Source organism: Odontesthes bonariensis, chromosome 14 (assembly GCF_027942865.1).
Source record: "Odontesthes bonariensis isolate fOdoBon6 chromosome 14, fOdoBon6.hap1, whole genome shotgun sequence".
NCBI classification, from domain to species: Eukaryota; Metazoa; Chordata; class Actinopteri; order Atheriniformes; family Atherinopsidae; genus Odontesthes; species Odontesthes bonariensis.
The window spans coordinates 6,165,165-6,185,928 of NC_134519.1; the positions used below are offsets into that span (position 1 = coordinate 6,165,165).

The 20,764-nt window shown below is 43.1% G+C and overlaps 1 protein-coding gene across 4 annotated transcripts in view; it reads left to right on the top strand.

Annotated features, from left to right (window-relative positions):
• efr3a (EFR3 homolog A (S. cerevisiae)) overlaps positions 1–20,764 on the top strand; it is a 158,354-nt gene that overhangs the window by 76,286 nt on the left and 61,304 nt on the right. For all 4 annotated transcript variants that reach the window (XM_075482695.1, XM_075482696.1, XM_075482693.1 and 1 more), the window contains 3 exons: positions 1,817–1,938; positions 9,303–9,452; positions 20,036–20,176. In XM_075482695.1, the coding sequence (XP_075338810.1) occupies positions 1,817–1,938; positions 9,303–9,452; positions 20,036–20,176 (413 nt within the window). The remainder of the gene's footprint in view (positions 1–1,816; positions 1,939–9,302; positions 9,453–20,035; positions 20,177–20,764) is intronic.

Here is a 20,764-nt window from a genome sequence, read left to right on the forward strand (position 1 = left end):
GTTTCTCAGAGCTCTACGGTTGTTGGTTTGACAGCTTCAGTGAGTTTTTCATCTCTGATTTTAAAGGGATAGTTCGCCTCTTTTGACATGAAGCTGTATGACATCCCATATTAGCAACATCATTTCTGAACATCTTCTTACCCCCTGCTGCGTCCTGTGAGCAGAGTTCCAGCCTCGTTTTGGTGTTGATGAAGGTAGTCCGGCTAGTTGGCTGGGGTTTAAAAAACAACATGCGTTCAAAAGAGTAATACATTTGCATCACAAAATCTTTCTCCAGGAAAAAGTCAGACCTCACAGTCGCTTGGCCATATTTTCTCTCCCTTCGTATCACTGCCTGCTGTGCAGACCGAGCAGCAAACACCGTAACAGGCGCGGCTGTCAGCAGCAGGCAGTGATACGAAGGGAGAGAAAATAGGGCCAAGAGATTGTGAGGTCTGACTTTTCCCTGGAGAACGATTTTGTGATGCAAATGTATTACTCTTTTGAACGCATGTTGTTTTGAGAAGCAAGACCCCAGCCAACTAGCCGGACTACCTTCGTCAACACCAAAACGAGGCTGGAACTCTGCTCACAGGACGCAGCAGGGGGTAAGAAGATGTTCAGAAATGATGTTGCTAATATGGGATGTCATACAGCTTCATGTCAAAAGAGGCGAAATGTCCCTTTAAGTTGTTGAACATCACTTCCAGGCTTGTTCAGATAATTCTGTTTTCGGCCTTATTGCCTCTCAAAGAGATGGAAGATGGATGATTTAACAGCATGTGACCAGGTGTCCAGTAGCGTATTGCTGATTGAGCAAAGGTCCTGATCCAGCCCTCGTGTCTTTTTATTTTCCTCTAAGCAGCCAGAGTTTCTTGTGATCTTAAACAACACTTCTCCAGGCTTTCTGAAGCTATTTCAAAGTTCAAAAGGCTCCTAACTCAAGGGATGAACCAGTGTTGTGTCCACACAGAACAGACAACTTAGCAAAGAAGCCGTTTTAAACTGGATCTTTAGGCTCTTTATCTTTTATCTAAATAAATAAATTATATATAAATGTGGACTAAAGCTTCTTTAAAAAATGTTAAGAAACAAAAGAAGTCCAGCAAAGATCAGAAAACAGTTCTCCAGGCTGTCTGAAGGTCTTTCAATGTTTTTATTTGGACATTTTCTGCTTTTTCACTAATTTTCAGTCCATTTTTTCTCTGTTAAGCCACCTAACTCTGACCTATGAACCATTCAGGCAGGAAAAAGGCTCCTAACTCAAGGGATGAACCAGTGTTGTGTCCACACAGAACAGACAACTTAGCAAAGAAGCCGTTTTAAACTGGATCTTTAGGCACTTTGTTCCCAGCAGCCTGTCACAGAGACATTTGTTCCCATTTCTTTAGCTGCATGTGTGAAAAACAGCAAAGATAACACAGTCTGACAAACAGAAAATAGCATTTCTGCAGCAACAAGGTGATTCCCAAAGAGCTGTTAGCTTTTCTATTCTTATTTATTTATTATTCTCAGAGGAAATACCAGCCTGTGATGGACTGGAAGGGTTTTCCAGAGTTTACTCTGTGGTAGCTGGGATAGGTTCCAGTCCCTCTGCGACCTGGATTGCATAAAGAGGGTATAGAAAATGGATGGATGGATCAAAATACCAGCAAACTTTGACTTTCAAGTGGATATTGGAAAGTCTTGTCCACACTATTATTGGATTCTCCACATAAAGAGTAACATCTGTTCATCAAACCAACCAGAATTGGTTGTTGTTGCCTCATATTTGTGCTTAATTCTAAGACCGATGAGGCTAACCAATGTTTTCTTCCTCTTTTGTTCTTTTCTGCAGTTTGTGAAATTTGCCAACATTGAGGAGGACACGCCATCCTATCATCGGCGCTATGACTTCTTTGTCTCCCAGTTCAGCGCCATGTGCCACTCGACTCATGACGAGCCTGACACCAGAACCAGGTACAGTCCCAAAAAGATGTCCTCTGACCTTCAATACTTAGTCATAACCTGCAAGTACATTCGTTTCTTTATTTGATCAGGCTTTTGTAGGCATGTCTCTGCTTCCATGTCGTAATTTTTTGCTGAAAAAGTGTGGTCCTCTCTGCGGCGTCCCTCAGGGTTCATTAAGGGGCCTCCTGTAGTTCTTTGTAAACATGCTTCCATGTAAAGATGTTTTCAAAGCTGCGTACACAACATTTAGACGTTGACATTTACATTAAAATCTTGTATTCAAGGTATGGAGACTTGGATGTCTTCAGGAAATTAAACTCTTAATGCCACATACATTTTGGCCACAGATTTTTACCTCTTCAGTGCTAAATCTGTCAAAGTGAAACGCATACAGACATTACACCGATTCAAATGGTTATTATGATGCAACAATGTTAAACCAAGAGCATCAGGAACATGCCTCGGTTGATTGTAAAAATGAACTAGAGCCTTTCAATTTACCATAAATTTTAATAAATAATTCAATTCAATTCAATTCAAATTCAATTCAAAATACTTTATTTATCCCAGAGGGAAATTAAATGTTGATGTAGCTCAATTAAATCAAAGAGTTATTATAGATGCTGATGGCTGTGGGCAGGAAAGATTTCCTGTAGCGGTCCGTTTTGCATCCAAACTGAAGAAGCCTTTGACTGAAGAGACTCTGTTTTCTGATAACAGTCTCATGGAGAGGATGTTCAGGGTTGTCCATAATTCTCTTGATTTTATGCAAAATCCTTCTTTGCATTATTGTCTCCAGAGGTTCCACAGTCGTCCCCAGAACAGAACCAGCCTTCTTTATCAGGTTGTTGAGTCTTTTTAGGTCCCTGGTTCTGATGCTGCTGCCCCAACAGATGACGCAAGAGGAAATGACGCTCTCAACAACAGACTTGTAGAAGATCTGCAACATCTTGTTGCAAACCTTGAAGGACCTTAGCTTCCTCAAGAAGTACAGTCTGCTCTGTCCTTTCTTGTAGATTGCTTCACTGTTGTGTCTCCAGTCCAGTCTGTTGTCCACATGAACACCAAGGTATTTATATTCCTCAACCACCTCCACTTCTTCTCCCATGATGGAAACAGGGTTTGATCTGACCCTGTTTCTCCTGAAATCTACAATCATCTCCTTTGTTTTGTTAACATTCAAGATGAGATGATTGTTCCCACACCATGCCACAAAGCGGTCCACCAGCTCTCTGTACTCAGCTTCTTGTCCATCTCTGATACACCCGACAACTGCAGAGTCATCTGAATATTTCTGTAGATGACAGGAGTCTGACTTGTACTGGAAGTCTGAAGTGTACAGAGTGAAAAGGAATGGTGAGAGTACAGTCCCCTGTGGTGCTCCTGTGCTGCTGATCACCTGGTTAGACACACAATTCTTCAGTCTGACAAACTGTGGTCTCTTTGTCAGGTAGTCATTAATCCAGGTGATTGTTGAGGCCTCCACCTGAGTCTTCTGGAGTTTCAGACGAAGCAGATCAGGCTGGATTGTGTTAAATGCACTGGAGAAATCAAAGAACATGATCCTCACAGTGCTGCCTGCTTTGTCCAGATGACAGTGGGTTTGTTGAAGCAGGTGTATGATAGCGTCTTCAACTCCAACTCCATGGCGATAAGCAAACTGCAGGGGGTCCTGATATGTGCTGGTTTGCTTACACAGGTGGGTCAACAGGAGTCTCTCCAGGACCTTCATGATGTGGGATGTCAGGGCAACAGGTCTGTAGTCATTGATGTCTGAAGGGTGAGTTTTCTTTGGTACCGGAACCAGACAGGATGTCTTCCACAACAGTGGTACCTTCTCTTGGGTCAAGCTAAGGTTGAAAAGGTGTTGCAGAATCCCACAGAGCTGCTCTGCACAGGCCTTCAGGACTCGGGGGCTGACACCATCTGGACCTGCAGCCTTGTTCCGGTTCAGTCTTTCCAACTGCCTCTTCACCTGACTTCTAGAAACAGAAAAGTGGGAGGAGGAGGCAAAGGTGGACAGCAGCATCTCCTGATTGGGTTGATGACAAACTAGTGGAAGCAGAAGAATCCATGACTGAGGTGGAGGTGGAGATGTTACAGGAAAGCTGTGGGTCAGAGGAGGGTGGGATGTCTCTTTGGCTGGGAACAGGAGGGGAGGATGGTGAGCTTGTTCCTGACTGAACCTGTTGAAGAATGTGTTCAGCTCATTTGCTCTGTCCAGACTTCCATCCATCCGATCCTCCCTCTGCTTGAGGCCTGTGATCTTCTTCATTCCTGACCACACATCTCTGATATTGTTCCTCTGCAGTTTACTCTCAAGCTTCTTTCTATACACCTCCTTGCTCTCTCTGATCTTGACTTTAAGCTGCTTCTGTATACTCCTCAGTAACTGCCTGTCTCGGTCACTAAAGGCTCTTTTTTTCTTGTTCAGTAGTTCCTTTAGCTCACTGGTGATCCAGGGTTTGTTATTAGGGAAGCATCTCACTGTTCTGGTGGGGATGGTGTTGTCCACACAGAAGTTTATATAGTCAGTCACACACTCAGTCATGGCATTAATGTCCTCTCCATGTGGCTTACAAAGAGAAATCCAATCGGTTGCATCAAAACAACCCTGTAAGGCTTCTTCAGCTTCCTCTGACCACTTTCTAACAGTCCTTTTTGTGACAGGTAGTCTCTGGACAAGGGGTTTATATGCTGAACAGAGAAAAACAAGGTTGTGATCTGATTTTCCCAGGGGAGGTCTTGATTTGGAAATGTATGAATCCTTGACATTTGTGTAAAACAAATCCAATGTCTTGTTTTCTCTGGTAGAGCAGCTGACAAACTGTTGAAAAGTTGGCAGTGTAGCAGAGAGTGAGGCATGATTAAAATCACCAGATATTGCCACAAAAGAATTGGGGTGTTGAGTCTGTATCTTAGCAACAACGGAACTGATGACATCACATGCAGTGTCGGCAACAGCTGAGGGTGGAATGTAAACAGCCACCAAAACAACACTGGTGAACTCTCTTGGCAAATAATATGGACGAAAACTTACTGCCAATAGTTCAATGTCAGGACTGCAGATACGACTCTTCACAGTAACATGTCCAGGTGACACCATCTGTTGTTGACAAGCACTGCCAATCCACCCCCTTTCCTTTTCCTGCTACTATTTAAATCTCGATCTGCTCGTACAGTCAGGAAGCCCGGCAGAGAGACGCTGGAGTCGGGGATATGATCCTGTAGCCATGTCTCAGTAAAACACATAATGCTACATTCCCGATATTCTTGCTGAGTCCTTATCAAGGCTAAAAGTTCATCCAACTTGTTAGCTAACGATCTTACATTTCCCATGATGCAGGATGGCAGAGATGGTTTGAACTTCTTCTTCTTTCTTTCTCTCCTCTTTGCTCCTGCTCTGCATCCACGACGCCTCCTTTTCAATTCCAGTGGGATTTCTGGCTTCAGTTGTCGAATTATTTCTGCTTTTCCAATGTTATTCAGCTGCTCCCTGTTGTAAACCACCTTGTTGCTATGGTGATGCATCATGACAAAAGAGTAAAATATACAAAAGTATTGGGAAAAATTAATCCAGCTGCACAGCATCCAAGGCAGGAAGGAACAGTTGTCCAAAAAATGCAATTTCTTCCAAGAAATAACAGGAATGAAATTTAGAAAAAAAAGTATAATAAATCTGACGGTGTGTATATGGACAAATGAATTATTTCTTATTTGTATCATCCGATCCTCTGAGGGATTCCCCAGGGTTCATTACTAGAGCCCTCGCTCTTCTCTGAACTGTAAATTTTCTTTGAACAGTTGTGTGTATTTGTTTGTTTGTTTATCTTTTTATTTATTTAATACTCAAGCTTATTAGCTTGTAATTTTTTGGTAACGTTCCATCGAGCGGAGTCCTGCAGGGTTCAGTACTGGGCCTCCTGCAGTTCTTTGTCAACACACTTCCAGCACCCAGACATATCATGTGAAAATAGACCAAACTGGGAACCTTAAATGTTTACTGGCAAGTTTTTTGAAAGAATTGTAGATTTATTATTTACACCTTCACCTTCCGAAAGTGTTTTAGTTGAGAACGTGTATCCAGCTTCTTGCTGTCTCAGAATTTTTTCCTATAATTAGACGTATTTTGCTCCAATCTGACTCTAAGGATTCATTTCTCAAGCCTCTTGACATTTTAAGTCTTATCATTCAGATGTGAAATTAGGTGAGATTTCTGCTTATTTTCATATTTACTGAACTACTTTCCCCGCTTCCTTCCTCACAAAAATCCCCAAGATTCAAGAATCCTTGGCAAACAAATTGCCGGCCATATATGTACAGAGAAACACTCCCATCTGACCAGGGAGAGGCTGCATTATTAAAGCGCTCAACAGAAGCAGACTAAGCCCTTTCATTAACTGATTTTCAGCAGTCACAGCAACGAGCTGCTTCCATTGAATGTGTTCCCTTGGATATAATGAAAACCTGCAGGGACATCACTCGGGTGGATTTTTTTTTACATTTCAATACTAAGCTGCTCGCTGCTGCATATGTATGTTTGAGGTTTTACGGTTTTCTTTTGAACTTAGCGAAGGATTGCACATAAACAGCAGCATCCACGAGGGAGGGGAGGTAACACCAGAGCAGCTCGCATCTCTCTTGATTCCATTGAATACTGATCTAAATATATCTCCACCTGATCCATATTTCATGGCCTCTCCCTTCCGCTGAGTAACGCCACCTCAGGAGTGCAAAGATACGAGTGCTTACAGTCATGTTCAGTTCTGAGCAGCTTTAAGGTGAATATCTGCTCTGAGCTGCTTTCTCCTCCAGCACAGCCTGAACCCTCTCAGACGAGCTTTCTGTCCTTGCTTTAAGGAGTCTTCAGGAATAGTTCTCCAGGCTTCTTGAAGGACATCCCAAAGCTCTTCTTTTGTTGCGTTCTCTGCCAACATGATCCCACACTGCTTCAGTAATGTTGAGCTCCGGGCTCTGGGGAGGATTCATCCCTCCATCAGACCTGCTGCCACTGATTTTCAGCCCACTTCTTGTGTCCTTTGGCCCAGCTCAGCCTTTTCTCCCTGTTTCCCTTCCTTAAGAACGGCTTCCTGACAGCCACCCTTCCATGGAGCCCATTTCTGATGAGGCTTGGGCCAACAGCAGATGGATCAGCTGAAGGTCCAGATGCATCTCTCAGCTCCTGTGTCAGGTCTTTGGATGTTTTCCTCTTTCTTAAGGACATCACTTTCAGATCCTGTTCATCTGCTGTAGATAGTTCTTTAGGCCTGACACTTCTTCTTCTGTCCTCCACTTGTCCAGTTTCCTCAAATGTTTTAAGGACACACTGCACACCATGCTGAGATGTGCCAAGTTTTCAGCTAACAGCTCTTTGGGAATCACCTTGTTGCTGCAGAAATCCTGTTTTCTGTCTGTCAGACTGTGTTATCTTTGCTGTTTTTCACACATGCAGCTAAAGAAATGGGAACAAATGATGTGTCTCTGTGACAGGCTGCTGGGAACAAAGAGCCTAAAGATCCAATTTAAAATGGCTTCTTTGCTAAGTTGTCTGTTCTGTGTGGACACAACACTGGTTCATCCCTTGAGTTAGGAGCCTTTTTCCTGCCTGAATGGTTCACAGGTCAGAGTTAAGGGGCTTAACAGAGAAAAAAACACACTAATTCTTATGAAAATGTTTGGGCACAAGGACTGAAAAATGAGTGAAAAAGCAGAAAATGTCCAAAGAAAAACTTTGAAAGACCTTCAGAAAGCTGGAGAAGTGTTTTCTGATCTTTGCTGGTCTTCTTCTGCTTCTTAACATTTTTTAAGAAGCTTTAGTCCAAATTTATTTATTTATTTATTTTTTTAGATAAAAGTGTGGCTCAATGACTTAAATGTAATATGAAAAAAAAAAAAAAAATCTTTTGAAGGACGCTTCAGTAAAACAAAGATGGAAGTTATGATGAAAAGTTTCATTGTTTGAAGGCTCCCTCTGCTCTCCAGCCTTTTTTAGGAAGGTAAAAATAGCCGGATGGTGGAGGCAGCGATGCCCTGACGAGGCTGTGCACCACAGTTTGATTCTAACACAGATGAGCAGCGTATGAAAACAATATCTGAAGACTTTTCTGTCTCATTCATTATGAAAATAGCCTCCCTGCTCGGAGTGATTGACGCTGTTTGCCAAACTCTCAGCAGCAGCTGAGACCTCTGAGTGCTGAGGTGTGTGTGTGAGCGCATTTCTGCATAAAATCCACTTTTATCTCTACTTGTGTGCATGTGTGTTTGTGTTTTATTGGAAGTAGAGGGCTGCAGCATCTGGGGAATGCTGGGATAATTTCCGAGTTATCTCTTTATTCTCACCGCTGCCTCGCTGCAAACAGTAGGACTTCTTCTTTTCTCTCCTCCGTGTTTCATTATTCCTTTCAAAGGTGGAGATGAATTCCCAAATAGGATTTCTCTGGCTGTGATTGGATAAAGCCCCAAGCTGGGGTCACCCGCCCTGTGTTTTTGCATTATTACTCAGAGAGTCGGCCTCTCTGGGCTTCTGAAATCAGGCTGTGCAGACGGGTTAGAGAGATTCTTCCTCCAAATGTTTGGCCTAATTTAAGGAGAACTTCACCAGTTCAGCGTGTTAGCATCTATGTTAGCATTGGATCAGCCGAATTAATCGGATCATTAATGTTGGGAAACATTGTGTATCGTGATTTAAAGGGATAGTTCGCCTCTTTTGACATGAAGCTGTATGACATCCCATATCAGCAATATCATTTATGAACATTGACTTATGTTTATGTATTTAGCAGACGCTTCTATCCAAAGCGACTTACAAGTGGAAAAACTATATAACATTACAGCTAATAACTGAGCCGAGTTCCAGTCTCGATTTGGTGTTGATGAAGGTAGTCCGGCTAGTTGGCTGGGGTTTAAAAAATAAAGCGTTTTGCTTCTCAAAACAATATGCGTTCAACAGTCAGCCCGCAGTTATACGAAGGGAGAGAAAATAGCGCCAAGCGATTGTGAGGTCTGACTTTTTCCTGGAGAACGATTTTGTGATGCAAATGTATTACTCTGTTGAACGCATATTGTTTTGAGAAGCAAGACGCTTTATTTTTTAAACCCCAGCCAACTAGCCGGACTACTTTCATCAACACCAAAACGAGGCTGGAACTCTGCTCACAGGACGCAGCAGGGGGTAAGAAGATGTTCAGAAATGATGTTGCTGATATGGGATGTCATACAGCTTCATGTCAAAAGAGGCGAACTATCCCTTTAAGGCAACGATCTATGACCAGGAAGTTGGAAACAGGAGAAATAATGGGAGCGCCGGCCGTGTTTGGCGCCTCGGCGTCCTCGTGCCTCCGTTGCTTTGAGCGTCTTCTGTGTTTCTGCGTCAGGATCCGCGTCGCCGGGATCAAAGGCCTTCAGGGCGTGGTGAGGAAGACGGTGAACGACGAGCTGCAGGCCATCATCTGGGAGCCGCAGCACATGGACAAACTGATTCCCTCCATGCTGTTCAACATGCAGGACGCCGACGACCTGGACAGGTACCGCACACACGCCAACAGAAAAAGCTCAAACACACAAAGTTAGGACTTAAAGACTTAACGAAAGCAGAGATCAGGTGCTTAGAAACGTCTGTATGCTGTCTTTGTTTGGAGTTCTGATTTAAATTGTAGATTCTCAGTCAGAATGATGGATGAACGAATGGTTTCGCCTCCCATCCGAAAGGCTTCTTCAGTCCTGAGTGAAGCTTTTTTTTTCCCAGCAGCTCTAATTTAATCCAATAAATGCTGTTTAATGTCTTTAATCAAACAAGTTGTTTTAGTTGGGTCTTAAAAAAGGTTTCCACTTCTTCTTCCTCTCTTTTTATCACTCTTATTTAGGCACCGCTCCTTTCTTCCTCGCTCTCGCTGTCCCTTCCTCCTTCCTCCCCATCTCATTTGTGTGGTTTCCATGTGAACGAAAAGCTATTTTTGGGTGCCGCTCCGTCTTCCTTTGCATCCTTTGCGTCCCTCCTCCCCTGCTCTCACCTCCTCCACCCAAAATCTCCTCGAGTGGAGGCGACTCCCCTCGAGGAACACGGGGAGGAAATCGGAGATTAAGGTTGCGGTCCCGAACCGGTCGATGCCTGAAGCTCATTATTTGCTCACGTTCACACCTTGTGTCTGGGTTTCACGCCCCTGCCACCTTCACGGCTCCTCCTGAAAAACGTCCATCATCCGTCCGAAAGGGCGTCTCCTGAGGTTGTGCTGTGACCGTGAATAATACATATAATCCTGAAAAGCCTCTGAAACGAAGCCAAAGGGCAGCGTGTCCCCGCGTGTAATTGATCATTAGTGGTTGTTTTTGTTTGTGAATATGTTAAAATCTGATCCCAGATTTAAAAATGGAGCTCGCAGCTCTGCAGGCGCCTGTCTGGCAGAGCAGGAAATGGAAATAAAAGGGCGGCCTGCTCATGTAGATGTTGTTGTGCATCTCTGCTGGAGGTCAGAATCTCAGCGGGAGGTGTTCCATGTTAATGTGGACTGTGGGTGCAGCAGTGCTGCTAATTTAACTGGAGCTCTTCACACACGCCCCATATAACCAAGGCAACAACAACAACAGGTGTCCTCTTTGGATACACATCTGCAGATATACATCTTAAATGTGCAGGTGGTAGTAGTTCCATGCAGAGACGCTGTTGGCTCTTGGCATCCTGGCCCGGCCGTTCCCGTCCTTAGATAACCTCTACCTCCTGAGACGAGTCCACCCCATCCACAAATGTCCAGATTGGTCTCCATATGTTTTCGAATAACTCACTTTTCCCTTTTAGGAGATATGTTATCCAGCATTCGTATGATCCATCGTTTGATACCCGGCGCTGTTGTTTTCTTCCAGAAGAGTGCGATCAGTCTTTTAGCTCGCAGTAGACACGTGTCAATCAGTAACGGTTCACACTGGATCCAGAGGAATGTCCTACGAAACGAGATGTTCTATAGTTTGCTTAATTGTTTTCCAAAATGTTTTAATTTTCCTGCATTTAACTGGAGCTCTTTTTTTTATAGACTTTCTTTATTGGAAGCAATTTCACAGGTAGCAATGTAGCAGTACAGCGCAACAGAGAAGCCTTCCATTTTATCATTTTTCCCCAGTTTTTATTTTTTATCCCTCCCACAATCCCACCCCAATTTTCTACGAATTCAATATCAACATATAAACAGTACAAGACACATACAACAAACACACGAATGTGGAAAACGACAAAGTAAACTAGTAAATTGAAATAAAAATGTTAAAAAAAACAACAACAATGAAAAAAGAAAATAAATAAAACATAAATAAATATATATATGGGGGGCTCAGTCGTCGCAGTCAGGCAGAGATCTATCAATATAGTTTAAGAGAGTTCTCCAAGTCTTTTCAAAAGGGCCTGAGGAACCATTGAGGGAAAATCTGAGCTTTTCAAGTTTAATGGACAGTAGCACCTCTTTAGGTTGAGGGTGTTTCCAATTAAGAAGTATGAGTCGCATATGTTTGGACAAAACCCAAACATATGGGAATGGTCGGCTGGGGATTGTTTGCACCCATTACAGGAATCGGTTATATTGGAGTAAATCCAAGATGGCCTCAAATTAGTGTAATGAACTTTGTGTACAGCTTTACACGGTAGAAGGCCGTGAAGAGGAGTGAACCAGCCGTAAAACTTGTTGCCGATAATGATAGGGCAGTGCGGTTCCAAGCTCTTGCAACTGGAGCTGTTTTTGATTGAAAACTGCCACACCGGGGCTGAAATAATGCTCTGAATTCTGCTCGACTCCCACCTGAGCGCCCAGCCGGGTCGGTGGCGACGTGTCCTTCAGTCTGAATTATCTTCGGCGGAGCGTCCACCCGCTCGTGTCTTTGAGCAGAACTGAAGAAGATGACCGTAATCCGTCTGTGGAGCTCGACGGTCACAGAGAGGAAACGGCTCCTCGCTCTTTCTCTTTGTCCGATGTTTTCTGAAGGTGTTCAAACAGCGTGGTTAAAGCTGGATCACCTTCAGGGTTTAAATGAACCAAATGTGTTGGTTGTTAGGAAGCAGATGGTGCACAGAAAGCTCCGTCCTACTGTAACCGACCCACCTTCGGATGGCCTGACACCACCAGGTTTCCCTCAGAAAATCATCAAATACGTTCTAATAAGCTCCATTTTTCTAAAGACCAGAGGACCAGTTGGGATATAATTTGATTTATTTGACTTACTTATGCTGCAATATGTACAATACAGTCATACAATAACCGGATTGCACTGTAACTTTTTTTACTTTTTACTTTAACTTTTACAATTTTTATTCTCTTGTATATTATTTAGATATCTTTTTATATTTTTTGTGTATCCAAAGCCAAGAGCTCCTGAATTTCATTGTGCCTGCATAGTGACAATAAAGATTCTTGATTCTTAATTTCCCTTTAACTCTGCAGCTTTTGGATAACATATAATTTACATTCAGCATTGTGTAACATATCTAAAACAAATCAAATTTATTTATATAGCACATTTCATGTACAGAACAATTCAAAGTGCTTTACATAAAATAAAAACATTGCAGCAGGGAGTGGAAGAAGCATTAAAAATACATAAAAGAATATAAAGAGAAACAAATAAAGTAATTTAAATTAATTTAAAAACAAGTAGCAGTCCAGATAAATTAAATCTACAATAAAAACATGGCTTTACTTTCATGCCACTGGCCTTTCTCAGATATTTGGCCCTCAGATCAGCAACCAGTTCCCTCCTGTAATGTCTGACCGTTTCCATCCGACTCCCTGCTGGTGTAACATTTATTAAACTCCCTTTTCTCTCTTTATAATCCCACCGTTTTATTTCCCCTCTGCTCCTGCACCCTACAGACCAATCACTAGATCTCATTTTTCTCCCATTTAAATGGAAATGCAGCCTTCCCATAATCCATATTTGCACATATTCATCACCTGGGCGCACAGCTCGGTGTTAACAGAAACATTCCAGCCGTTTCTGAGGGTCATGCTGAGCCTGAATGAGCGGCTACATCAGTCAGATGTGAGGCTGGAGGTGTAGAAGTAGGACTGATGTCGGATACTAAAGGGTGTTAAAATGTAAAAGATGACTTTCACCAACATCTTTGAATTGTACACGTTTCGTTTGGGGCTCTGAATTTAAAGCTTTTACCAACTTTAGTGCTCGTTCACCTTGTTTAACCCGTTACTGACTTCTGTTTTTAAATGTTTGGAGTCTTTAAAATTAGGGTAAATCCCACAGATGCTTAGTCATTAAAAGCTTTACAAATCAAATCAAATTTATTTGTAGCACATTTCATGTACAGAACAATTCAAAGTGCTTCACATAAACTAAAAGCATTGCAGCAGGGAGTGGAAGAAGCATTAAAAATACATAAAAGAATATAAAGAGAAACAAATAAAATCATTTAAATGAATTTAAAAACAAGCAACAGTCCAGATAAGTTCAAAGATATCGTGCAGATTTCATGCATAGACACATGAGAACAGAAATGTCTTTAACCTGGATTTAAAAATGTCTCCATTTGGTGAAAGTTTAATCTCCACTGGCAGTTTGTTCCACTTGTTAGCAGCAGAACAGCTAAATGCTGCTTCTCCATGTTTAGTCTGGACTCTGGACTGGACCAGCTGACCTGAGTCCTTGGATCTCAGAGCTCTGCTGGCTTTATATTCTCTGAACAGATCACAGATTGTAAACCATCAGCAGGCTTTTAAAGTCTATTCTGTGACTGACTGGAAGCCAGAGTAAAGATTTTAAAACTGAGACACATAAAGTTGTGTATCGTCTGCATAACTGTGATAATTGATGTTAAAGTTCTGCAATATTTGACCCAAAGGATGAATAAATGCAGTAAAAAGTAAAAGCAAACTATGCCAGAGCTTGTTGGATGAAAACAACGATGCCAGCACTAAAACCATTGGGGTGCGAGGCAGTAAAAAGCCTCGCTCTGTTTCAGCTTCACGTCTCTTTAAATACGAGCGTCTAATAAGCCTCGTTTCCACTATGCAGTCCGGTACGGGTCGGTTCAGAACGGTTCGCTTATTTCAGTGTTTCCATTACCACCAAAGCGTACCGGTCCCATGGAACCCGTTACCATTTCTGTAACCCTTCTGCTTGGGGTACCGAGCACACAGGACCGGTTCCCTTGGGGAGGAGCCAAAGCACACTTGGGAATTATCGTTGCCTTTCAGGATGCAACAATGATAATAATAGATCAGTTTTATATAGCGCTTTTCATAACACTCAAAGCCACTTCCAGTGAATGAAACAACAGCAAATTCCCTAAAGTTCTGCCAGTCTCCGTCAACGTGTTCACGAGTTGACGTGGTCACTGTGTTGATTCGAATCGGTCCATCCTGTTTGTCGTTTTCCGCGCAAATTTTGACTACAACAAAAAAATCAGATGTTTGGGAGGCTCGCCTCCTTCAGCCATCATTCAGCCTGCAGATCTGCCTGCTCGCCACTCACAGCAAGCCGAGGGGCGCGGGGGACCGCCACTTTCTCTCTGAGGAGACGCCACATAAAAAAATAAATAAATTTAAAAAACGCTCAAACCGCAGGGACGGTGTGACAGAAAATGGATTTTTATTCTTTTTTTGGGCTTTTATGCCTTTAATGGACAGGACAGTTGGAGAGAGACAGGAAGCAGGGGGCAGAGAGAGGGGGAACAACACGCAGCAAAGGGCCGTCCCATGCGGGAATCGAACCGGGGCCAGCTGCAGCGAGGACTGTAGCCTCTGTACATGGGGCGCCTGCTCAACCCACTACGCCACGGACCCCCCCATATGGACCGGTAACCGGCCCATGCCTAGTCTGGAGCCTACTCCGCCCACCCCTGAGGGTCTATTATTTTATGTATGTTTAATGCTTCTTCCACTCCCTGCTGCAATGCTTTTATTTTATGTAAATTGTTTTGTACATGGAATGTGCTACAAATAAATTTGATTTGATTTGCTATTTACGCTTCGGCACGCACTCCGCCCACCCCTGAGGGTCCCCTTTGTACAGTGGGAACGCAAGCTGACCCCAAAGCGACCCGACCCGTACCGGACTGACAGTGGAAACGAGGCTATAGTTAAATGATGTTGCTGCAGGTCTGTAGCCTCTCAGAGGCCGGCGTCCCTGCCTCCTCAGAGCAGCTCAGCGTCACCGCGGTCCTGCGGCGTCCCGTCAAACCAAACGTCCGTCGGCAGAGTCGAGGTTCGTCGGTTTAGTGGAGTGACGCCTGCCTCTTAGGAAGGAGCTGCTGTGGAGAAGGAGCTGCGTTTGGTTGTGTTTGGCTCCTTTTGTTCCCCTGAATGCACGCACGCAATCTGAGGACAATGTTTCCAGACACAATCTGTGGTTCGTTTACCCCGTGGCGCCGTGTTGTGGGCTTTCTAATCGAGCCACGGTTGATCTGCGGTCAAGGGCGCCGGATTCCGTTAATTGCATCTCAGGGAAGGCGGACGTGGCCGGCGTGCAGAGGGTGGAAATGAATGAGGGAAAGGCTCTTCTGGGTTCGCAGTTAAGCGCCTGCTTGTGTCGGCCTTACACAAACAGATCAGGACGTCTTCCTTCAACGTGGACTCGACCTTCAACTGTAATTTTGTTCAGTTGGTTTCTTCTGAGCCGCCTCTGGAACGCCATCAGAGACGATAAAATCCACACAAATACAGCCTGTTTTTCAACGAGGCATTTTTAAAATATATTTACTCACTCGAGCATTAAATCTTCTCTGAATTTAAACTTTATTCCACAAAAAAGATGTTAAATTCTGATCATTTTCTCATTTTGAGCTGATGAATAGATCGAAAGGTCCAGATCCAGGTCTTAGAATGAGATAAACATGACCTCAGATGATCAACGACACATTACTGAAACAAAATAAACTAAAACTAAAACTATGGCCAATGCCAAGGAGGAAAGACATCAGCAATGATCTTAGAGAAGCAGCTGTTGCTGCCCATCGACCTGGGAAGGGTTATAAGGCCGTTTCCAAACTATCTGGAGTCCATCGTTCTACAGAGAGAAAGATTATTCACAAGTGGAAAACATTCAGGACAGCTGTCAATCTGCCCAGGAGTGGACGTCCCAGCAAGGTCACCCCAAGGTCAGAAACCCAAGAGCTACATCTCAGACTCTGCAGGCCTCAGTTAGCATGTTAAAGGTTAAAGGTCACCCCAAGGTCAGAAACCCAAGAGCTACATCTCAGACTCTGCGGGCCTCAGTTAGCATGTTAAAGGTTAAAGGTCATGGCAGCACAGTTAGAAACAGGCTGAACAGGTGTGGCTTGTGTGGAAGGGCTGCAGGAGAAAGCCTCTTCTCTCTAAAAAGAACATGGCAGCACAGCTTAGGTTTGCAAAGCTGCGTCTGAACAAACCACAAGACTTCTGGAACAATGTCCTTTGGACAGAGCAGACCAAAGTGGAGATGTTTGCTCATAATGCACAGCAGCACGTTTGGAGGAAACCAAACACAGCACATCAGCACAAACACCTCTCACCAGCTGTCAAGCACGGTGGTGGAGGGCTGATGATCTGGGCTGGTTCTGCAGCCACAGGACCTGGGCACCTCACAGCCACTGAGTCCACCAGGAACTCCTCTGAATACCAAAGTGTTCTAGAGGCTGAAACTGGCTCATCAACAGGACAAAGATCCCAAACACAGCAGTCCAGACCTCAGCCTGCCTGAGATGCTGTGGTGGGACCTTCAGAGAGCTGTGCATGTGTTGCTTATCTGAGGGTTTGTGACCTGGCAATGACAGAAAACTGTATATTTGAAATTAGCATCTAAATGAGCAAATAAACCAGTTTAAATTCTCATTTAGCTTCATGATTTCATCATAAAGAAAACCAGGTTAACATCTCAGATATTAGTTATATGAAGGCAGACCTAAATATATTTATATATTTATATTTATTTTCCTGATTCTTGACATCGTAACCATTCCGATACCCTTGAATATGTCCCGTTTTCGTTGTCATTTAAGCTAACCGTAGACGATACTCATTTTCTACACTTTCGGGCATTTTAATCTCTTTAAACTACAACGATCCACCTTCGACTACAGCATGCTTTTTCTTATTTTTCTCTCATTTTCCTGCTTCCAACAAAGCGGTAAGCGTTTAATTTCCTCTGGACCTCCTTTGTGGTCTGACAGTAATTGGATTGTTTGTTTCCTGAGTCCCAGCTGCCTGCAGTCCATCTGTCACCGAGCTCACGGCTGGGAAAGTGACTTACTTTGATATAAAAAATGTAAAACAACAGTAGGCCAGTTTGATCTGCTGCCAGGACGGTGGAATCATGGCGGCTCTGCAAGAAACTTGTTCGCAAGTTTATATCTTGGATACAGAGCCACAGGGTGAACAAGGTGGCTGTTTAAAGCTGTCTTAACGAGGATGTTAACATTAAATAACCACATTTAATTAGTTAATTAGTGTAACCACATGTTTATTATTCTTTACAGCTGAACTAAAGGTACGAGATTATTCAACATAAAAGCAGATCTTTTAATTCAGTGAGAAAGCTGTCATCCCAAATAAACTGGTGCGGTTGTATTGAAATATGAAGGCAGCATGGACCAAAAGACATAAAAAACAAACACTCTTAGTTGCTTAAATCTAGAGATCCAAATGGGTCTTTTTCCAGAACTGGCAACGTTGGCGGCTGCAACCTCCATGGTGCATTCTGAGGCCTCCATTCTTAAGTATAATTGGTGGGTAGCTGTGCATTTATGCGAAAACATAACAAAGTCGGCGCCAATACTCTTTTGTCCATAACTGTCATTGCCATGGAAACGGAAGAGATGATGATGCACGATCTGACACGAACCCAAAAAACTCTGCCCAACAACACAAGACACAGAGCTTCTAAATGTTTTCATTCTGGACAGCGTTTTCCAAAAAGTTGCATAAAATGTCATGTTTTTCAGGGGAAAAACATGTTTGTGTTTGATGCACGTAAACGTCTGCCAAACTGGAAAATACCTCACGATGTCACTTTGTATTCACATTACAGCTCACATGGAGGCGAATTACTCGGTGATCAGGGTGAATTTGACTTGTCGTGAACACAGCCGACTTGTCGTGAACGAATTCGACTTGTCGTGAACGAATTCGACTTGTCGTGAACGAAGCCGACTTGTCGTGAACGAATTCGACTTGTCGTGAACGAAGCCGACTTGTCGTGAACGAATTCGACTTGTCGTGAACGAAGCCGACTTGTCGTGAACGAATTCGACTTGTCGTGAACGAAAGCCGACTTGTCGTGAACGAAGCCGACTTGTCGTGAACGAATTCGACTTGTCGTGAACGAATTCGACTTGTCGTGAACGAATTCGACTTGTCGTGAACGAAGCCGACTTGTCGTGAACGAATTCGACTTGTCGTGAACGAAGCCGACTTGTCGTGAACGAATTCGACTTGACGTTAACGAAGCCGACTTGTCGTGAACGAAGCCGACCTGTCGAAAATGAATCTTTCTTTATTCCAACTTTATTCTGTTTATTCTTGGAATGGAATATTTTTTAAAAATCACCTTTTTTTTTTTTGCACTATTTTCCCATTTCTCTCCTTTGTGTATTGCATTTTACTTTTTCAACTTCAGTATGCAACGTTGTACTTATTCATAAGTGTAAATTACAGCTGAATTCACGTGTGAAACGAAGCTCGGTTCAGTCGGCTCACCAACAACAAACTGTGTTTTCTGACCAACGCCGCTCCCTGAAACCCTGAATCCAGCCGGTCGTCGGGCTGATTTCAGGCTCAGGTGGATGTAAAGTGATGGAGGAGGAGAAAATCCAGTTAGAGAAGCAGAAATCAACCTGCTGAGCAAACTTTCATCCAGGTAGATCTGTCCGCTGTCACACTGGCAGTGATTGAGTTTATTCTTTACTCTATAAAGGAGTGGTATTTCACTGATGTTAGTACCAGGAATCTGAAAACAAAGACATTTAAAAGATGGATTTTGTGATGAGCTCTACAGCGTGGGAGGTGCTGCTGGGTAAAAAGCCTCCCCTGGACGGGCTCTGCAGCGTTTCCGTCTTCAGCTGGAAGCCGACTGTTTCCACACACATATCTGATTGAGGCTGGTCGATACTTTCATTTGATTTCTCCCTTTTGTTAGCTGCTCTGATTGATTCCTCCTCGTCCACTCCTTCATTCCTCAGAGGCACTTTCTCTCCGTCCATCCCTCCTTCCCTTCTGGCCCGGAGGCTTTTCTCTTTTCACCCCTCTGGCCTTCTCTCTCTTTGCACTTTCTTCATGTGCGATCTGAATAATTGATTCCTGCCCTGTTGGCTCCGTGGATGCAGCTGATTCCAGTCGTTTTAACTCTTCTTCTTCTTCAGGGAAACTTTTTATTCTCGGATTAACTAACACAACCGTTGTGCTGCTTGTTTTTTTCTAGGGCTGGGCAACGGTTCAAATTTTTAATCTAATTAATCACATGATTTCCCTGATTAATCACGATAAATCGCATTTGTACGCAAAATCCCAAAATGAATCCAAAAGTAGCGTATAGCTTTTAGCATTTAGTTTTATTTTAAATGTGCTGCCATATGAATGAAAGTGCCATAACATTTGTTGTGCAAACACACTTTTAACATCAGCATCTTTCTGTAGTTTTTATGTAGAAGCCTCGCTCCACTGTCTGTTTCCTTGAATGACTTGCTGCTATCAGTTGTGTGTTTTGCCTTTAAGTGATATTTTAGACTGGAACTACTACGCTGAGAAGACAATTCAACTTGGCAGAGTTTACAGATGACTTTGGTTCTGTCGACTCCGCCGTCTGGAAGAACTTTAAAATGAAAATGGCCGAGTAAAAGTTCCGTACCCTTCTCCATGTTTGGTGGATCCGCCGATTACTTTCTTTTCCTGTTCCACAGCAGACAGCAACAGACTTTTACAAAATAAAAGCCTGTGAGCAACATATACTAATAATAATAAAATCAATAATAAAACAGGCGTTAATGCGCGATAAAATATTTATCGCCGTTAAATAATTAACAAGTTAACGCGATAATAACGAGTTAACTCGCCCAGCCATATATTTTTTTTTGTTTTAAACAGTTTTCTCTGTTTCTTTTTTCCACTTTCTGTCTTTTCTAACAGCTGTTTCCTTTCTCTGACAGGGCGGGGCATCCCGGCACTCCATCGGGGGTGGGTCAGGATGGCGAGGAGAACCCGTCGGCTCTGGCTGAGAGCTGCTTCAGAGAGCTGCTGGGCCGAGCAGCTTATGGCAACATGAACAACGCCGTCCGCCCCGTGTTGGTGTAAGTATCCGAACGTGAGAAACGGCTGCTCTGAGTTTCACTTCCTCCCAGGTCTGTTCTGAGAGGCTCTGGCTACTTATCTTCGGACTATATGGGTCATAGTGCTCAGACGGGTGGTAGAACATGGCTGATTTGGTGAAAATCTAATCTGAAACATTTGCTCAGATACAACGTGTTTTGTTCCAGAGTAATTTAAACTAAGATTAAAAACTTGAAATGACCAAATCCGACAAATCTGTGCAACTTACTTTATTCCAGAGGTGGGTAGAGTAGCCAAACACTGTACTCAAGTAAAAGTAAAATGTAGTCATCCAAATAATTACTTGAGTAAGAGTAAAAAAGTGCTCAGTAAAAAAAACTACTCAAGTACTGAGTAACGTTTGATTTATTTGTTAACACAAGCATTCAATCAGACAGACAAAAATACTAAATAATCATCTTTAGGCAAATTGGAAGTGATAAAATGAATTAATTAATTACAAAATAGCTTAAATTAAAATAATCCAGGTAAATTCAAGAACTTCAATAAAAAATAAAAGAGACTTAGGAAATGTTTAAAACATATGTAACCCATATGTAACCTAAAAA